A 16,059-nucleotide genomic window follows, 5' to 3' on the forward strand; every position below is an offset into this window, starting at 1 on the left:
CGTGAGACGTGAGCGCAGCGGTTATACGTCCGTCCAGCTTGTGTTTACATAGAGAAACGATGGAAAAGTAGTGCATTGCATGGAAAACGCCTTCCACCCCACAACAGCTCAGAATCAAAACACAATCTAAAACGTAAGATTCCAAATTATTTTACTGAAAGGGAAATGTACAGCATACAAAATGAAAAACCTACAAACTATACAGTGTTTGCAAATTCAGTTACACCATGTTGCCTGAGGACTACTTTCCTGTTTTGCCAACTACAGTGTTTCCCAGAATGCAGTGTCAGCAGCACTGTATAAGATGTTAAGACGGAGGTTTGGTGAGCTGTTGCAAGCGCTGTAGGATGCTCTTCTGACCGTAACGCACATGCAGAGCTCTCTTCTCTCTGCTGCCGAGTTCAGCCAGGGCTCCCTGATCCTCCAGCCGCCTCCTGTCCATCTCTACATCCTCAGAATAAGAGTCCAGCATCAAAGCAGATGCTGTGTGCAGGAGACACTTCCACTCCGCTGACAACCCTGTCAGTTTGCTGAAACTCAGAGCCTCCTCCATTTCATCATCATCCTCTTCGTCTTCCTCCCAGCCTTCGTTTTCACAGAAATCCTCGAAATCTTGCACTGGCATGCAGAGGACCTACTCGAGAAAAAAAATATATATACAGTACCAGTCAAAAGTCTGGAATCATTAAGATTTATTCATGTTTTTGAAAGAAGTCTCTTATGCTCACTGTATTTGATCAAAAATACAGTAAAAGTAGTAAAATTGTGAAATATTATGACCATTTACAAAACTGGTTTCTACTTTACTATATTTTAAAATGTAATTTATTTCTGTGATGGCAAAGCTGAATTTTAATGTGTCCTTGCTTAATAAAAGTATTAATTTCTTTAAAAAAAAAATCTATCGTTGACTTTTTGTCATGTGGATCAAACGGTTACCGGTACCTTCAGAGTAGTGTAGAGCTCATTGTAAGTGAGGGAGCCTAATTGTCCGAAGATAAAGACTCCTTTCTCCCCGACAATCTCCATCTCGCTCAACATGTTCCATTTGTCCACTAAGAGCCGTTGATCTGCTTCATTTTGTGCCACTGAAAATGCGATAAAAACGTCACGAAATGTATTTATATAAGCTAAATAAGTTCCTCTTTTTATAAACATCTATAAAGTCACACCTTGCACTGCTGCTTTGTACACACTGGACATCTGTATATCTGCGGTGTCATTGCTATTCATAGGAAACGGCTCTGCAAAGCCGTACATGTGGAGGAGCTGCCAGTTCGCCATCTGTCCGTAGGTGTTAAAGACCTCCTCGCCCTTTCCAATGTGCCGTACGGACACCATCTTTAGGCACTCCTGTTGGAACATGTGAGCTGTGAGATTTAGAAGCATAAATAAACAAATCAAAAAAAGCAATACGTCTGCTCCACGTACAGGTGTATATTCCAGATTGGCGTTGTGCTTGGAAACGTGATTCAGCATGTCAGCCATGGGCACCATCATTGGAGGGTTAGGCTGTTTTTCTTCTTCTTCATCCTCATCCTCTACAGGCTCTTGAAAACTGAGACAAGGAAATATTGAGAAACGCATGGAACCCCCTTTCTGTCACATCAGAGAAAAAATCATGCTTTGGTAAATCATAATTATGACATAAAAATTTGATTAAAAAGTTACAATTTTAACATACTAAAATAAAAAAATTATGAGATTATTATAGTCAAAATGATGTCATATGGCATAGTGAGATTAAAAAATTACAATTATGAGATAAAGTAAAAATTAAGAAAAAGTAAAAAATTATGACTTTCTGTCATAATTTTGATTTTTGGTCATAATTGTGTCTTTTTATGTAAGAATTGACTTAAAATCATAATTTCGACTTAGTGTGTCATAATTTTGACTTTTTATGTCATGATTATGATTTACAAAAGCATAATTTTTTTTTCTGATGTGATGTAAACGTGCTTCCACAGAAACGTTAGGAAATGTAACAAATAAAATGAGTGATAAACCATTAACATTCTGGCCGATATGATAAATATATATTTTATGTTATGACGGATCATCGATAAATGGCCAATATTAAAATTCTACTATATTGCCTAAACACTTTAGCCATCACAGCATTATAATGTACAGTATGAACTTTTTTTTGTTGAGATTTGCTAAAGATTACATTGATCAGTGTTATTTATTAGTCACTTTAGTGAGCATAGATAATGGCAAAGCTTATTTAAATGTATAGCATGCCAAATTAAATATCCAATTTGATCTATACCTATTTAATCTATAAATTTAAATATCGCCAACAACTGAATTGGTATGTATAGTGCATCGCTAAATAGAATCCTCATATTATTTAATTTAATTTAATCAAATTGAATAGCTCATTGATATCTCACCTATAGGCCATTACAAATGCTACCAGGCTCTTGTAGAGCTCCAGGTTGTGCTTCTCGGGGTCCCACAGGTCAGGATGGGACTTCATGAAGGGAAGGACTATGTTATTGTACTCATCCTGGAGTTTTTTCAGATCAGTGTTGACAGCCTCAGGAATTCCTGTGCCTTTCAAGACTTTATCACGCTCCTCCTCGGACCTTCAAATCAGAGACATCGTGACCATGAAGAACTGAAGGATATGTTGAAGATCTGCAGATATTCACTGCAAAACTTACCAGAACATGGGCTGATCCAGTGTCTTAAAGTCTGGCCAGAGAGACAAATATGGTTTCCAATGAGATTGTGAACATGTGTACTCATATAGGAGACCCAGAAGAAGCGGAACCCAGCCTGATGCGCTCTCCAACGTTTTCTTCCCTAGAAAACAACCATAAATTAATTCAAGCTAAGGTGGTTACAAGCCGGTTACAGGAGGTGGAATTGCAATAAACCTGAATGTTTCATACCTTCTTCAAGCACTCTTTTGACTTTAGTGGTGCCCTGATGCAGGAGTGTCTCTCTGGGAATGGAGAACAAGATGTGTCCTTCTTCAATGTCCTCTTTGGCAAGCATGCCATATTCAGCTACTGTACCCGCTTTACTTAAGTACACCTAAAGAAATGAATATCAACCGTGGTGAGTAAATATAAAAGTCCCTTTAAGGCAAGACTCGGGCCACTTGGCGGCCATCTTTGAAACGCCTCTCAGGCAGATATTTCATATTATCTCTTTGAATGAGGAAACATTAAATTCTCCAAAGCTGTTCACCAAGCTTATGATTAAATGTCAACCGTGATTTTATTCAACCGTGTTGCACTTTCTCCCATTCATAGTAATATGACAGCACATATTTGTAGGCTATATCTAAAAACATTGGTAAATATCTCAAAGGGTTTAATCGTCATGACAACAATTTCTATAACCATGTATTTGTACTTAAGGATGTCACAGAGCTCACTGAAATTAAATAAAAAATATTAGATGGGAATGGAAAACTTTGCCAACTAACTGAAGATACGTATGAGTTGAAGTACTAAAATTACTCAAAAATAAATAAATAAAAAACAGGACAAAAGCACAACAAAAGTACTAACACAAGGTCAAATTAAAACATAAACATAAAATATATAAAAATAAAAGCTAATTAAAAATATATATAATAACCGTGATTATTTTACATTAATATATTGTTGTTAAGCTTTTGTTATACATTTTATTTACAGTAGATTGATATTAAATGAACAGGTTACCTTATCGCTGAGCGTCAGATTCACACTATCACACCACAGCAGGAAGTTTTTCAGGGGGTCCAACACACAGACCTCATCATCTATCTGAAACCACACATGAGATTGCTATACTAAAGGCTCATCATGATTATACACAACAACTGTAAAACATCTGTGTTTCAAGCTAAAGGCAATATTTGATTCTAAATTAGGAATTAACCTGCGAATAATAATAACTTGAGGAAACGTTGTTATTACCTTTGGCCTTTTTGTGTCTGTCGCCATTTCATTAAAATGCAAGCTCGTCGGTGAGATATTAAAATATATATTGTTTTATAGTCACCACCACCATCCATGTGAGGAGCTTCGGTCACTTCTTCTTCTTCTTCCTGTACGTCTGGAGAAAGTAACACAATAATGTAAAATGGCGCCACCTACGATACTGTTAGGTGAACGACAGCATAAAATAATATAGAAATAATCAACATAATGTTATTATTATACGTAGGTATATAATCAATCCAAGGTTGAAGTCTGGTTCTCATGCATCCTCACAGGCCAGATAAACATTAAGGCTATCCTCACTCACTTAGACAAGTGTGAGGATATGGAAAGAATTCACTAAGCAAACAGACATAAATTTACTTTGACAATAAAGCGAAGCATATAAACAGAGACAATGTTATCTTTATCTGGCATAAGGCTTCAGATTTCTCAGGTCGACCCTCCTCATTCATTGAAGTCATGAGGAAATTTCCACTTGTCCTTTTCAAACAGCACAGACTCAGATAAAAAAACAGGGAACATTCTCAGAACTTTGGCTATTGTTCTGGCAAGGTTCTCTCATAAATATTAACAAACGTTCTTCCAGTAACATGAACAAAACATTCTTTCAAAGTTATCCAGTATTCAATAATGTTCTCAAAACATTAGCACAAAAACATTATTTATACATTGTTCGTGGTACAGTATTTTTCCTGTGAAATTTTAGTTGGATGTTCATGTTTGTTTGTTTGTTTGTTTTTATACAAATATTATAGGCTACTAGTTACTTTTGAATGTTCTCTGAACATTCTGAAATTGTAAAAACATTGTAAAAACTGGATGTTTTAAACATTTAGAAAACAGGCAAAAATAACTTTTTTTTAAACGTAATGGGTACGTTAGCAAAACATTCTTACATTCTTGTATTTTTGCTAGCTGAAGAGGAGAGGTTGGGAATGATGTAATTTGCCATAGTATCTAATTAGGATTTCACACAATGGATGGGTGGGTGTTATGGATTGATGGCTAAGTGGGTGGGTGGATGGATGGATGGATGGATGGATGGGTGGGTTGTATGTATGTATGGATGGATAACTGAGTGGGTGGATGTATGGATGGGTGGGTGGATGGATGTATGGATGGGTGGATGTATGGATGGGTGGGTGTATGGATGGGTGGGTGGATGGATGGATGGGTGGATGGATGGATGGATAACTGAGTGGGTGGTTGGGTGGAGGTGTTTTTCCCTTGCATTATTTCAGAATTTAGCTATTGAGATATAAACCTATTTCAAAATGAAAGCAGTGCAAAGGGAAGATTTATGCAAATAGTTTATTTCACACAACTGGGATATTTGCTAGGGATGTTTCAAAAGCAGACACAAAGGCCACATGTAACAACTTGAATAAACATTTGTTGTGGCATATATAAGACATCTTATGTCAATTATTGCAACATTAATTTTCTATCTACAGGTCGCAACAATTTTCCTTTTTCCAATTTCCGCCCACATTTTCACCCTTGGTTCCAGAAATATTTTTCCTATGAATTTTCTCCATAGGTATTTCAAAAATACCTGTAATGTTGTCAATGAATCACAACATTACACACTTTAATTTGACGCAAAATGCATAAATTCAAACAAACTAATGACTTATAACTTTATTCATACATGTATTTTAAATATAGTAGCCCATAGCCCATAGTTTCCAATAAAGTTTCAATTCCACTTTGGGATTATGGTGTAGATGAACAGGAATCACAAATTTATCACAAAGGTTTTGTAGATAATGCTATAATTAATATTAGATGTTCAAAGATAATATGTTTATCAAATTATATCCTATGCAGGGGAAAAAAATTTGGCGTTATGATTTATTGTTGGACTGTCTGTCTGCACTTGATGTTCATTCTGTAGGGTTTGGGAGTCATGGTGATCCCATACACTGGGGTGTAATCTGGTTCCCCGGCATCATCGGGCCACACAAACTGGAAACGGCGCAACAGAGTGACTATGACCAGGAAGAGCTCCATACGCGCAAGACCCTCACCGAGACACGCACGGGGACCTGTAAAACACATACGATGATAATCACAGAACAAGTCTGGAAAAGATAAAACACAAAAATATTTATACATTTCTAAATGGTTACCTGTAGAGAAGGGTATAAAGGCCTCAGGCTTCTCAAACTGGCCCTGCTCATTCAGAAAGTTGTCTGGGTTGAATTCATGAGGAAACTTCCACTGGCCTTCTTCTTTTAGTACAGAAGTGAGGTTGGGAATGATTACAGTTCCCTGACCGAGGAGAAACAGTTTAAATTTGATTTGAAGTAGAAAAAACTCTGGTTTCTGCAAGTTTCCTCACCTTCGGGATGTTGTAGCCCATCAGCTCAGTGTCTTTGGTGGTGCAGTGAAAAACACTTAGCGGTACAGTGTTAGCGACGCGCTGAACTTCATGAATCACGGCCTGTGTGTACGGCATCTCATGTCTGTCTTCATACGATGCGTGATCTTTACCCCGCAGAACATCATCAATCTCTTGCTGACATTTTGCTGGTGAGAAAACAATGTTTGTCTGTTTAAGTTCTCTGAAAGGAGTTAGCTAATATGTTAACAATAACATACACCCGAGTTGACATTAGCAAATTAGCAAATTTGGCATCTTTAGTTCAATTCAGACTTAAAAACTGTAATGCCTGTTCTAGCGTCGCTAGTCAAAAGCTTTTTTTAAACACAGACCTTGAACCTCTGGGTGGTTCATGAGGTACAGAAAAGCAGTTAGGATGGTGTTGGAAGTGGTATCAGTCCCTGCAAAGTGCAAATCCAAAATGTTCATGATGAGCTGGTATTCAGAAAAGGTGGAACCATCATTTTGTCTCTGGGGAATGTAAGATATCATTAATTTGAGTCTCAAACTATGGTGCATTTGTTCAAGAATAACGTGGTGACAGTCTAAGACCACCAGTGTAAACGCCTATGGACCCTTATTTATGTCAGAAGAAACTCTCACCTTATCAAGCTCATCCAGATAGCAGTCAATGAAATCTCTCGGCTCTCCTGGAACTCTTGTGCTCTTGTGTTCAGCGATCAGACTTTTATTTATATCTTTTATCTTCTTCACATGATCAAAAGCTTTTTTAAAAGGCAGGGGCAAGAATCTCAATAAAGGAAGTGTGTCATATATCTGTTAGGAAAGGACATATAATCTAATACAATTACTATAAAATGCAAGCCCAAATTTGAATGTCATTCACATTTAGTGAAATGAAAATATTATAAATATTATTTATTCTAAAAAACATAACATTAAAAACTCTAAATGTTGACAAAAATGACAAAAAAGAAAAAGACCAATTATACATTCATGACTCATCCTGCACTACACATATTTTTGTCCAATCAGGTGCTCTCTAGAATAAAAATGTCCCTCCCCCTATTAGCCAACTGTACTAACTTCCTCTGATTAGCAATAGCATGTAACATCATAGTTTAATCATTGGCTATAGAGAAAATTGCAATTGTCAAGCAATGTAATGGCGGTTTTGATCTAAAATCTTACCATGTTCCATGGTCCATTGAGGATCTTTGAAATGTCTGTAAAGAGCTGAACGAAGGACTGAAGGAATTCATTGTTGTAATCAAAACGGGAACCGAACAGAACCAGGCCGATAACATTTGATGCAAATTTGTGGAACATATTTTGAGGATTCACAGTTCCTCCTGTACAAATGTAAATCAATTAAAAAGATTGACATTTTCCTTGTCAGCTGATGTATAAAATAAATAAATAAATCACAATGTCTCCATCTTGTCGATCTAAACTTAAAAAAACAAACACATATAAATAAATACCATCATTTTTGTCTAGGTAAGCAACAATGTGTGAAATCTCTCCCAGAATTCTCTCCTCCATGGACTGCTTCCCCAGGCCAAAGTTCCTCATGGTCATCAAAGCAAAGCGTCGATGATCCTTCCAAAGGGGGCCATAGTTAGCCAATATAACACCTTTAGTAAAATGATGTTAGTTAAAAGTTGTGGGTTTCTAGCACTAAACAATATTCCAAGAGCTTTTATTTATCTCATATTATAAAATGCAGACCTGGTTACACAGACAGGGCTGATTATTCCAGGATTAGGCCTTAGTTTTCAATTAGAATATTTAAGTAGCTTTTATAAACATGCCTTAGAAAACATTACTGCATCTTGAGATAAAACAATGGCACTGACATATTTTAAGATATGCCAGTGCAAGTTGCTTTCAGTTAAAACAGTTAAAACATTCATTTTAGTCTGGGTCTAGTTCTGAAACCTGTCAGTGAAACCGGGGGATTGTGTTCCTGATCCTGACATAATACTGTATTATAAACTCAGTCCTGTTGTGCGCGTACGCGCGTAATACCTTATGGACCGACCGCTCAAATCACTCGTGCATGCTTACCCGACGCGGAGTGATACTGGAGCGGAAGGCGGAAAAGGGAAGTATACTTTCGGCTTTACGCCAGTAGGTGGCGACAAGTTACTGTCGTGACTCGTCGTCGTGGGCAGGGCCGGATTAAGAATTCAGAGGCCACTGGGCACAATGTTTTGTAGGTCCCCTCAGGCCAAATGTATAGTTTGTCCAAGGACATTTTAATTTGGCATTAACAGTTTTATTGACTTAAAAGGAACTTTGTTGTACTATGCTGGAGTAAAGTTCCTAAATTGTCGCTCTTTCCCATAGGATTTTGTAAAACTTTCCCTCTGTCTCTCTAGGGGGGTTCGGGGGCATGCTCCTCCGCAAGAAAATTGTGTACATTTTAAGGTCAAATGCATCAATCTGGTGCACTTTGAGAGCTCAAAATTAAGAGCTTCAACCAGCTTTTGAAAACCGCTTATAATCAGACTAAGTGATGTTTTTGGAAAATGTAAAAATGCGGAAAGTTTTCTGTGATGGGTAGGGTTAGTCAGATGGACTGATGGAAGTTTCAGTGCACTTAGGACACTGCAAACATGGCTCAGAGCAATGGTCACAAGTGACACTTGATAGTGTATTTCTGTGTTGTGTCCAACAGGACAAACTGGACAGTATTGATGTGAAACATATGCCAACAGTTAATTTCTGTTAAAGGGATAGTTCACTTATTTAAAAATTAAAATTCTGTCATCATTTACTCACTCTCAAGTTGTTTCAAACCAGTTTCTTTCTTCTGATGAACACAAGAGAAGATATTTTGAAGAATGTCAATAACCAAACAGTTGATGGTATTGAAAGTCAATGGGATCCATCCACTGTCTGGTTATTGGCATTCTTCAAAATATCTTCTTTTGTGTTCAGCAGAATAAAGAAATCTATACAGGATTGAAACAACTTTAGGGTGAGTACATTTTTGGTTGAACTATATCACTTAAATGAAAGATGCAGACACGTGTTTGGCTTCTTCAAAAAGCAAGTAACAAGACAGTATTGCACTATTGCATTGCACTATGTATATATAAATACCATGAGATAACTTGCCTCTTTAGTTTCTTTATTTCTTTTCTATTTCTATAAAATCAAGGATTTAATATACTGGCATTAACATTTTAATATAACATTATAGTCATTATTGGGCTTTAGAAAAATGTTTTTTTTGTGGAGGTGTGGTGCACTATAGGCCCCTGTGGCGTGGCCTATATTATCCTTAATGGCATTTTTTCCCTTACATTACTTTTATACTTTAAGTAGTTTTGAAACTTACACTTTTACTTGAGTAAAATGCTTGAGTTGATACTTCAACTTCTACAAAAGTATTTTTAAACCCTAGTATCTATACTTCTACCTGACTAATGAATGTGAATACTTTTGACACCTCTGAGTAGGAGTTACCTTTATTCTCCGAGATATGACTGATCATGAAGTCTTGAGGCCGTCCTGAGAAGTCTTGAGCCTTTGTCACCAGAGCTTCCTTGATAACCTCAAAACTATTCAGAAAAACTGCTGGTCTTGATCCAGTATACAGACTGAAAATATTCCCATATCGTTCTGCAAACTTAAAAAAAACAAAAACAAGGAAAATTATTGTACAAACAAGACAAAAAAAGAAACGTTTAAACTTAAGATAGCATAAAATAAAGCCATACTCTTTCAAAATCCTTCAAAGGATTGGCCATGTTCACATGAAGCAGATTCCCAAATACTGGCAAAGGACGAGGTCCTGGAGGAAAATTCTTCGGCCTTTGGATCCGGATTAAGAGGAAGATGAAAAAGATACATATCCACAGGAGAATCAAAGAGCCCAGCATGCTGACTGTCCCGCTGTTGTCTCTCTGTTACACTCAAGCAAAACAAGCTTGTTAACTCAAACCACTCAATCTCTTGGTAGGCTACGTCTCCTATCTAAACAGATATTGGCAATGTTCCAGAAAGATAAAACGACCCCAGACAAACAAGCACTGCTTAAAATTCTGCGTTTCTGTATTTACCTGAATTAAACTGGTTTGAACTCTGTAATTAAATACAAATCCCTTCACAGTATACTGGTGTCCATCTTGAGACAAAACAATGGCACTGACGGCATGTCAGTGCAAGTGTCTGTGAAACCAGGGGTACAAAAGATTTCTATTTCAAATAAATGCTGTTCTTTTGAACTTTATATTCATCAAAGAATCCTGAACAAATGTATCACGGTGTCCACAAAAACTTGTTTTCAACATTGAATGTTTCTTGAGAACAAATGAGCATATTAGAATGATTTCTGAAGAATCACGTGACACTGAAGACTGGAGTTCCAGTTTTTCATTTTTAGATTTCAACAATGATTATAACCCTACAAATGATAAGTGAACAGAATAAAACCACTCTGGCATACATTCAGACAAGACGAGCCAACTATTTTGTAAAAGCTTTTTATTTAAGGACTTTAGGATTTTATCTTAATGATGCATTGCGATTCTTTTTATGACCTTTTTTTTATAATTCACAGTATATGACCAGTCATAATACACACTGTTCTTAAAATAAACACATCAAACATCTTTTGCAACAGAAACAATTATAATTTGACTGTCTGTCTGCACTTGATGTGCATTCTGTAGGGTTTGGGGGTGAGGGTGACCCCGTACACTGGGGTGTAATCTGGTTCCCCGGCATCATCGGGCCACACAAACTGGAAACGGCGCAACAGAGTGACCATGACCAGGAAGAGCTCCATACGCGCAAGACCCTCACCGAGACACACACGGGGACCTGTACACCATATATGTGCGTATACGATTTACAACATGCACTCAAACAACTCAAAACTATACTTGTATCCTATTCTAAATCCTTTACCTGCAGAAAAAGGCATGAAGGCCTCAGGCTTCTCAAACTGGCCCTGCTCATTCAGGAAGTTGTCTGGGTTGAATTCATGTGGAAACTTCCACTGGCCTTCTTCTTTTAGTACAGAAGTGAGGTTAGGAATAACAAAAGTTCCCTAGAAAAAGAAAAGGAAACAAAGTTATGATTTTAAAGGGTTAAAACCCTCTTTATATATGGTTTCCTCACCTTCGGGATGTTGTAGCCCATCAGCTCAGTGTCTTTGGTGGTGCAGTGAAACACACTTAGCGGTACAGTGTTAGCGACGCGCTGAACTTCATGAATCACCGCCTGTGTGTACGGCATCTCATGTCTGTCTTCATACGATGCGTGATCTTTACCCCCCAGAACATCATCAATCTCTTGCTGACATTTTGCTGGTGAAATAAAAGCTATTTTAAGCTAAAGCAATGATCGAATTAATTAAAATGCGTCAGTTAACCAAAACACAAACCTTGAACCTCTGGGTGGGTCATGAGGTAGAGAAATCCAGTGAGGAGCGTGTTTGACGTGGTATCAGTCCCTGCAAAGTGCAAATCCAGAATGTACAGGATAAGTTGAGCTTCAGTGAACGAGGAACCATCGTTTCCTCTCTGGTGAAATTAAAATAACCACCGATTAGAGATTAATACAAACAAACAACTTTATCAATAGTGCTAGGCCTACTCGGTAATAATACTTTCTCAGGTAAAATAGGGATTAAAAGTCACCGTTTTCACAAATTGCCGTTTTTGTAGTTTACAACTTGCACTATGAAACATTTTCAGGCCCACAAAACGCCATTGTCATGTAAAAGAATGGCCAAAACCAAAACGCATATAAAGTTTTCCGTTTTTAGTTGAAAACGGTGTTGTGTAAAAGGCCCCTAACTACATTAATCCAGATACATTTGAGAACTGCACTTTTGTTTCAAAGCGCTCCCCATCCACACTCGCGTTTTCAACCGTTTTCTAAAGGTTTCTCGTCCAGACTGAAATGTCGGAAGATGCTTAAATCATCTTACTGCGTTAAACATTATAAAAGCTCACGAGATGATAACAAGAGACCAGACATAATAAAGTTCTCATGTTATTCTTCATGGCGAAACGCAATTGCCCTCATATTTTTCCACAGGACAGCAATTCCAACAGGAATGCAACATGAATATTTTACAAAGTACATGTATCTTTTGCAACATTGTGAAAGTGAATAGCACATTGCAGGCACATACCGATATAAACATATCTATTGGTACAATATGCGTCACATGACTGAACATGCATCCTCGTGTCCAAATATCTCTGTTTTCAGAGTCCTAATGAAAAAACTGCGTTTCATATTCCTCTTAGAAGAGCGTCTTCAAAAAGCATAGTTTTCGCAGATGTTTTCAAATGTATCCAGATTAGATGTAGCCTAAGTGATAATGGAAAATTGTGGTAATTAATTGCAAAGCCTTAGATAATGGCAAAGGTATTGTAAGTAAAAACAGAGTAAATGATGTACAATTAAATATCCAATATCGATCACTACTAATGAAAAAACAACAACTCTAATATCGGGGACAACCAATATGGTACCGATATATTGCGCATTCCTAATAAACACCATTACAGATGTGCAAGCACCTTATCAAGCTCATCCATATAGCAGTCAATGAAGTCTCTTGGCTCTCCAGGGACTCTTGTCTTTTTGTGTTCATTGACCAGTTGTGCAGACAGTTCTCTGGCCTTGTTGGCATTTGCGAAGGCCTTCTTGAAGGGTAGAGGCAGAAATCTCAGCATAGGAAATGTATCGTATATCTGCAATAAAATGGAGAAAATTCGTTCAATTTCTTTGTTGGTCAGTAGATAATCCTGAAACTCTTATTTAAACAATAAAAAATAAATAATAACAATAAAGTGAAATGTGGTTTCAGACTTTTGGCTGTCTCTGTATGTGTATTTTATTAGCTGTGAATATAGAAGTGATAAAACGCCTCACCATGGCCCATGGTCCATTGGCAATCTTTGCATTCTCTGTATAGAGGTGAATGAAAATCTTGAGGAATTCGTCGTCATAATCATAACGGGATCCAAACAGAACAATGCAAATGATATTTGATGCTGCATTGTGGAACATAGTCTGAGGGTCAAAGGAGTTTCCTGCAAGTACATTGATCTGAATGTCAAGCTCTTGTGTGAGTTTGTTTTGAGATACCGAAAATAAGATTAATGAGTAAATTATTACCAACTCTTTTTTCCAGTTTGGCAGTCACATGTGAAACCTCTCCCAGAATTCTCTCCTCCATTGACAGCTTCCCCAGGCCAAAGTTTCTCAGGGTCATCAAAGCAAAGCGTCTATGTTCTTTCCAACAGGGGCCATAGTCGGACAAAATTACACCTGCGATAATATGTAACTGTTATTTACGGGCCTAAATGGTACTAAGTGTAATCTTAGATAAGGCTGAGAATTGCTCTGTGGACTCTGTATAAAGAGGAGATTGAGTGAACAACCTCAAAAACATATTGATTAACCGTAGTCTGTACAGAGGTATTGAGTGAAGGTTGATTTTGGAAGTAGATTTACCGCTTCCCTTTGTAATATGGTTGACCATGAGGTCCTGAGGGCGTCCTGCAAAGTCCACAGCCTTAGTAACAAGAGCTTCCTTCAAAACCTCGAAGCCGTTAAGAACTATCCAAGGTTTTGATCCAAGGTACAGACTGTAAACTTTTCCATAGCGATCTGCCAGCTGAAAAGGTTTAGCGTTAAGACATCACACAGTGCTGCTCATTATGCAATACATTACCAGGTGTTTTAAACAGGTAACTCTTGAAAGTTGTATGGTTATTCTTATTTATTTATATTTAAAACTAATGAGAAAGGAAGTGTTCAAATAATGTAATACTGTACCCTCTCGAAATCCTTCAAAGGATTAGTGATGTTCAGCTCTAGCAAATTCCCAAATAATGGCAGAGGACGAGGTCCTGGAGGAAAGTTCTTTGGCCTCGGGATCTGGATGTAGAGGAACAGGATGAAGATGCATATCCACACCAGTATCAGAAAGCCCAGCATGCTGACTGATGTCCAGCTGTGAACTGCTCACGTTTCACATTTAAACTCACAGATAATAAAGCACCGAGCCCTCCCACTTCAAATACTGAACATTCCCATGGAGCATGTTGACTGAAGGCTAAAACATAATGTACATAATAACCAATCCAAGACAGAGCTTAATTATTTTCCCGCACAATGTAACAGAAAAAGAGTTTATGTTCCAGTCATAAAACTGAAATGTTTGTCTATCTATCTATCTATCTATCTATCTATCTATCTATCTATCTATCTATCTATCTATCTATCTATCTATCTATCTATCTATCTATCTATCTATCTATCTATCTATCTATCTATCTCTCTATCTATCTATCTATCTATCTATCTATCTATCTCCTAAACCTCATAAACTGAATCAATAATAAATTGTAAATGTGTTCAGAATTCTGCTAAAAGATATTTTTCTAATAAGTCGTTAAGTGAGCATATATATATATATATATATATATATATATATATATATATATAAACGTATGGCTTCTGTAGGCATGTATTACGATAGGCCTACATGATTATGAAAAATTGTACAGCAGCGCGCTCTATTTCAGAGGCATTGGGGCAGATTTCAGACTCCTCCGCTTATTGTCACCTTACCTTACGTAAACCTAGCTCTATAATATATTTTTGTTCAATATTTTTTCTTTTGTAATTTGAGAGGATGATGGTAGGCTACTTATTCATATTTAAATGCAAAATTATGGTCAATTTTTGCCATTGAAAAGAAAAATGTTTTCAAATTTTTTTACAGTAATTTTTTTTTTCAATTAATGCAGTATTTCAGATTAATAGCCTATAGAAATTTTTGGAAGTCAGACACCATTGTTAATGAAAGTATAAATCCTTAGTTTAAACGTGCTCATGTGAATATCCTTTATATAGAGTAGCCTAGTTCTGTTGTGTTTGTTTTATATTTGTTCTGAGAATAGCCTAGACATGACTTTCTTTTCCTCACTGGAATCCCTCCACAACTTGTAATATTTTAAAACAACATTCGGAGGCAATAAATAGCCTACTACTACATACGGCAATACTCCAATTCTAAGATGGAATTGTGTGTCGTATGTAAAGCCTGTCAATCAACATTAGAGCGCCACCCTCAGGCTGAATAACGCAAAAAAAGTGGCAAATAACAATAGCACATAGCCTACATATAACCTATGCATATTATGCATGGTACCAGAAATGTTCTGAGTGTGTTCAGCAGGTGAAACTCGAAAAATTTGAATATCGTGCAAAAGTTCATTTATTTCAGTAATTTAACTTTAAAGGTGAAACTAATTATATATAGCCTACTCATTACATGGAAAGTGAGATATTTCAAGCCTTTATTTGTTATAATTTTGATGATTATGGCTTACCATAATCATCAAAATTATTACAAATAGTAAAGGCTTAAAATATCTCACTTTGCATGTAATGAGTAGGCTATATATAATTAGTATATAAGTCTATATAGATATGGCTTTTCGAGTCTATAAGATATGGGTTTCACCTTTTAAGTTGAATTACTGAAATAAATTAACTTTTGCACGATATTCTAATTTTTCGAGTTTCACCTGTAAAGCTTACAAAATGTCTATCTATCTATCTATCTATCTATCTATCTATCTATCTATCTATCTATCTATCTATCTATCTATCTATCTATCTATCTATCTATCTATCTATCTATCTAGCACAAGTCAGAAAGTTAACAATTCCTAATGATAAAAAAAACATTCAATGGTTATTCAATCACATAAA

At 36.7% G+C, this 16,059-nt stretch overlaps 3 protein-coding genes across 3 annotated transcripts; all 3 read right to left on the reverse strand.

The window, feature by feature from the left end:
• Positions 1-134: 134 nt before the first annotated feature.
• On the reverse strand, positions 135-4,403 carry setd6 (SET domain containing 6, protein lysine methyltransferase). The gene is made up of 10 exons (XM_079603376.1): positions 4,170-4,403; positions 3,924-4,062; positions 3,687-3,770; positions 2,904-3,048; positions 2,673-2,814; positions 2,400-2,594; positions 1,432-1,558; positions 1,173-1,353; positions 946-1,088; positions 135-634 (listed from the first exon to the last, which is right to left on the reverse strand). Exons 2-10 carry the CDS (start codon positions 3,948-3,950, stop codon positions 308-310), a joined length of 1,371 nt encoding a protein of 456 aa, XP_079459502.1. The 5' UTR covers positions 3,951-4,062; positions 4,170-4,403; the 3' UTR covers positions 135-307.
• Positions 4,404-5,242: 839 nt separating this feature from the next.
• On the reverse strand, positions 5,243-10,281 carry LOC306993525 (cytochrome P450 2F2-like). Its single transcript, XM_079603374.1, has 9 exons — positions 10,029-10,281; positions 9,775-9,937; positions 7,782-7,934; positions 7,489-7,649; positions 6,940-7,113; positions 6,669-6,807; positions 6,295-6,482; positions 6,083-6,224; positions 5,243-5,998 (listed from the first exon to the last, which is right to left on the reverse strand). Exons 1-9 carry the CDS (start codon positions 10,188-10,190, stop codon positions 5,805-5,807), a joined length of 1,476 nt encoding a protein of 491 aa, XP_079459500.1. The 5' UTR covers positions 10,191-10,281; the 3' UTR covers positions 5,243-5,804.
• Positions 10,282-10,783: 502 nt separating this feature from the next.
• cyp2x9 (cytochrome P450, family 2, subfamily X, polypeptide 9) lies at positions 10,784-14,310 on the reverse strand. The gene is made up of 9 exons (XM_079603375.1): positions 14,113-14,310; positions 13,789-13,951; positions 13,450-13,602; positions 13,204-13,364; positions 12,849-13,022; positions 11,699-11,837; positions 11,434-11,621; positions 11,221-11,362; positions 10,784-11,133 (listed from the first exon to the last, which is right to left on the reverse strand). Exons 1-9 carry the CDS (start codon positions 14,272-14,274, stop codon positions 10,940-10,942), a joined length of 1,476 nt encoding a protein of 491 aa, XP_079459501.1. The 5' UTR covers positions 14,275-14,310; the 3' UTR covers positions 10,784-10,939.
• Positions 14,311-16,059: the final 1,749 nt, after the last annotated feature.

The sequence above is a fragment of the Phoxinus phoxinus genome, assembly GCF_949152265.1.
Source record: "Phoxinus phoxinus genome assembly, chromosome: 25".
Lineage (NCBI taxonomy): Eukaryota > Metazoa > Chordata > Actinopteri > Cypriniformes > Leuciscidae > Phoxinus > Phoxinus phoxinus.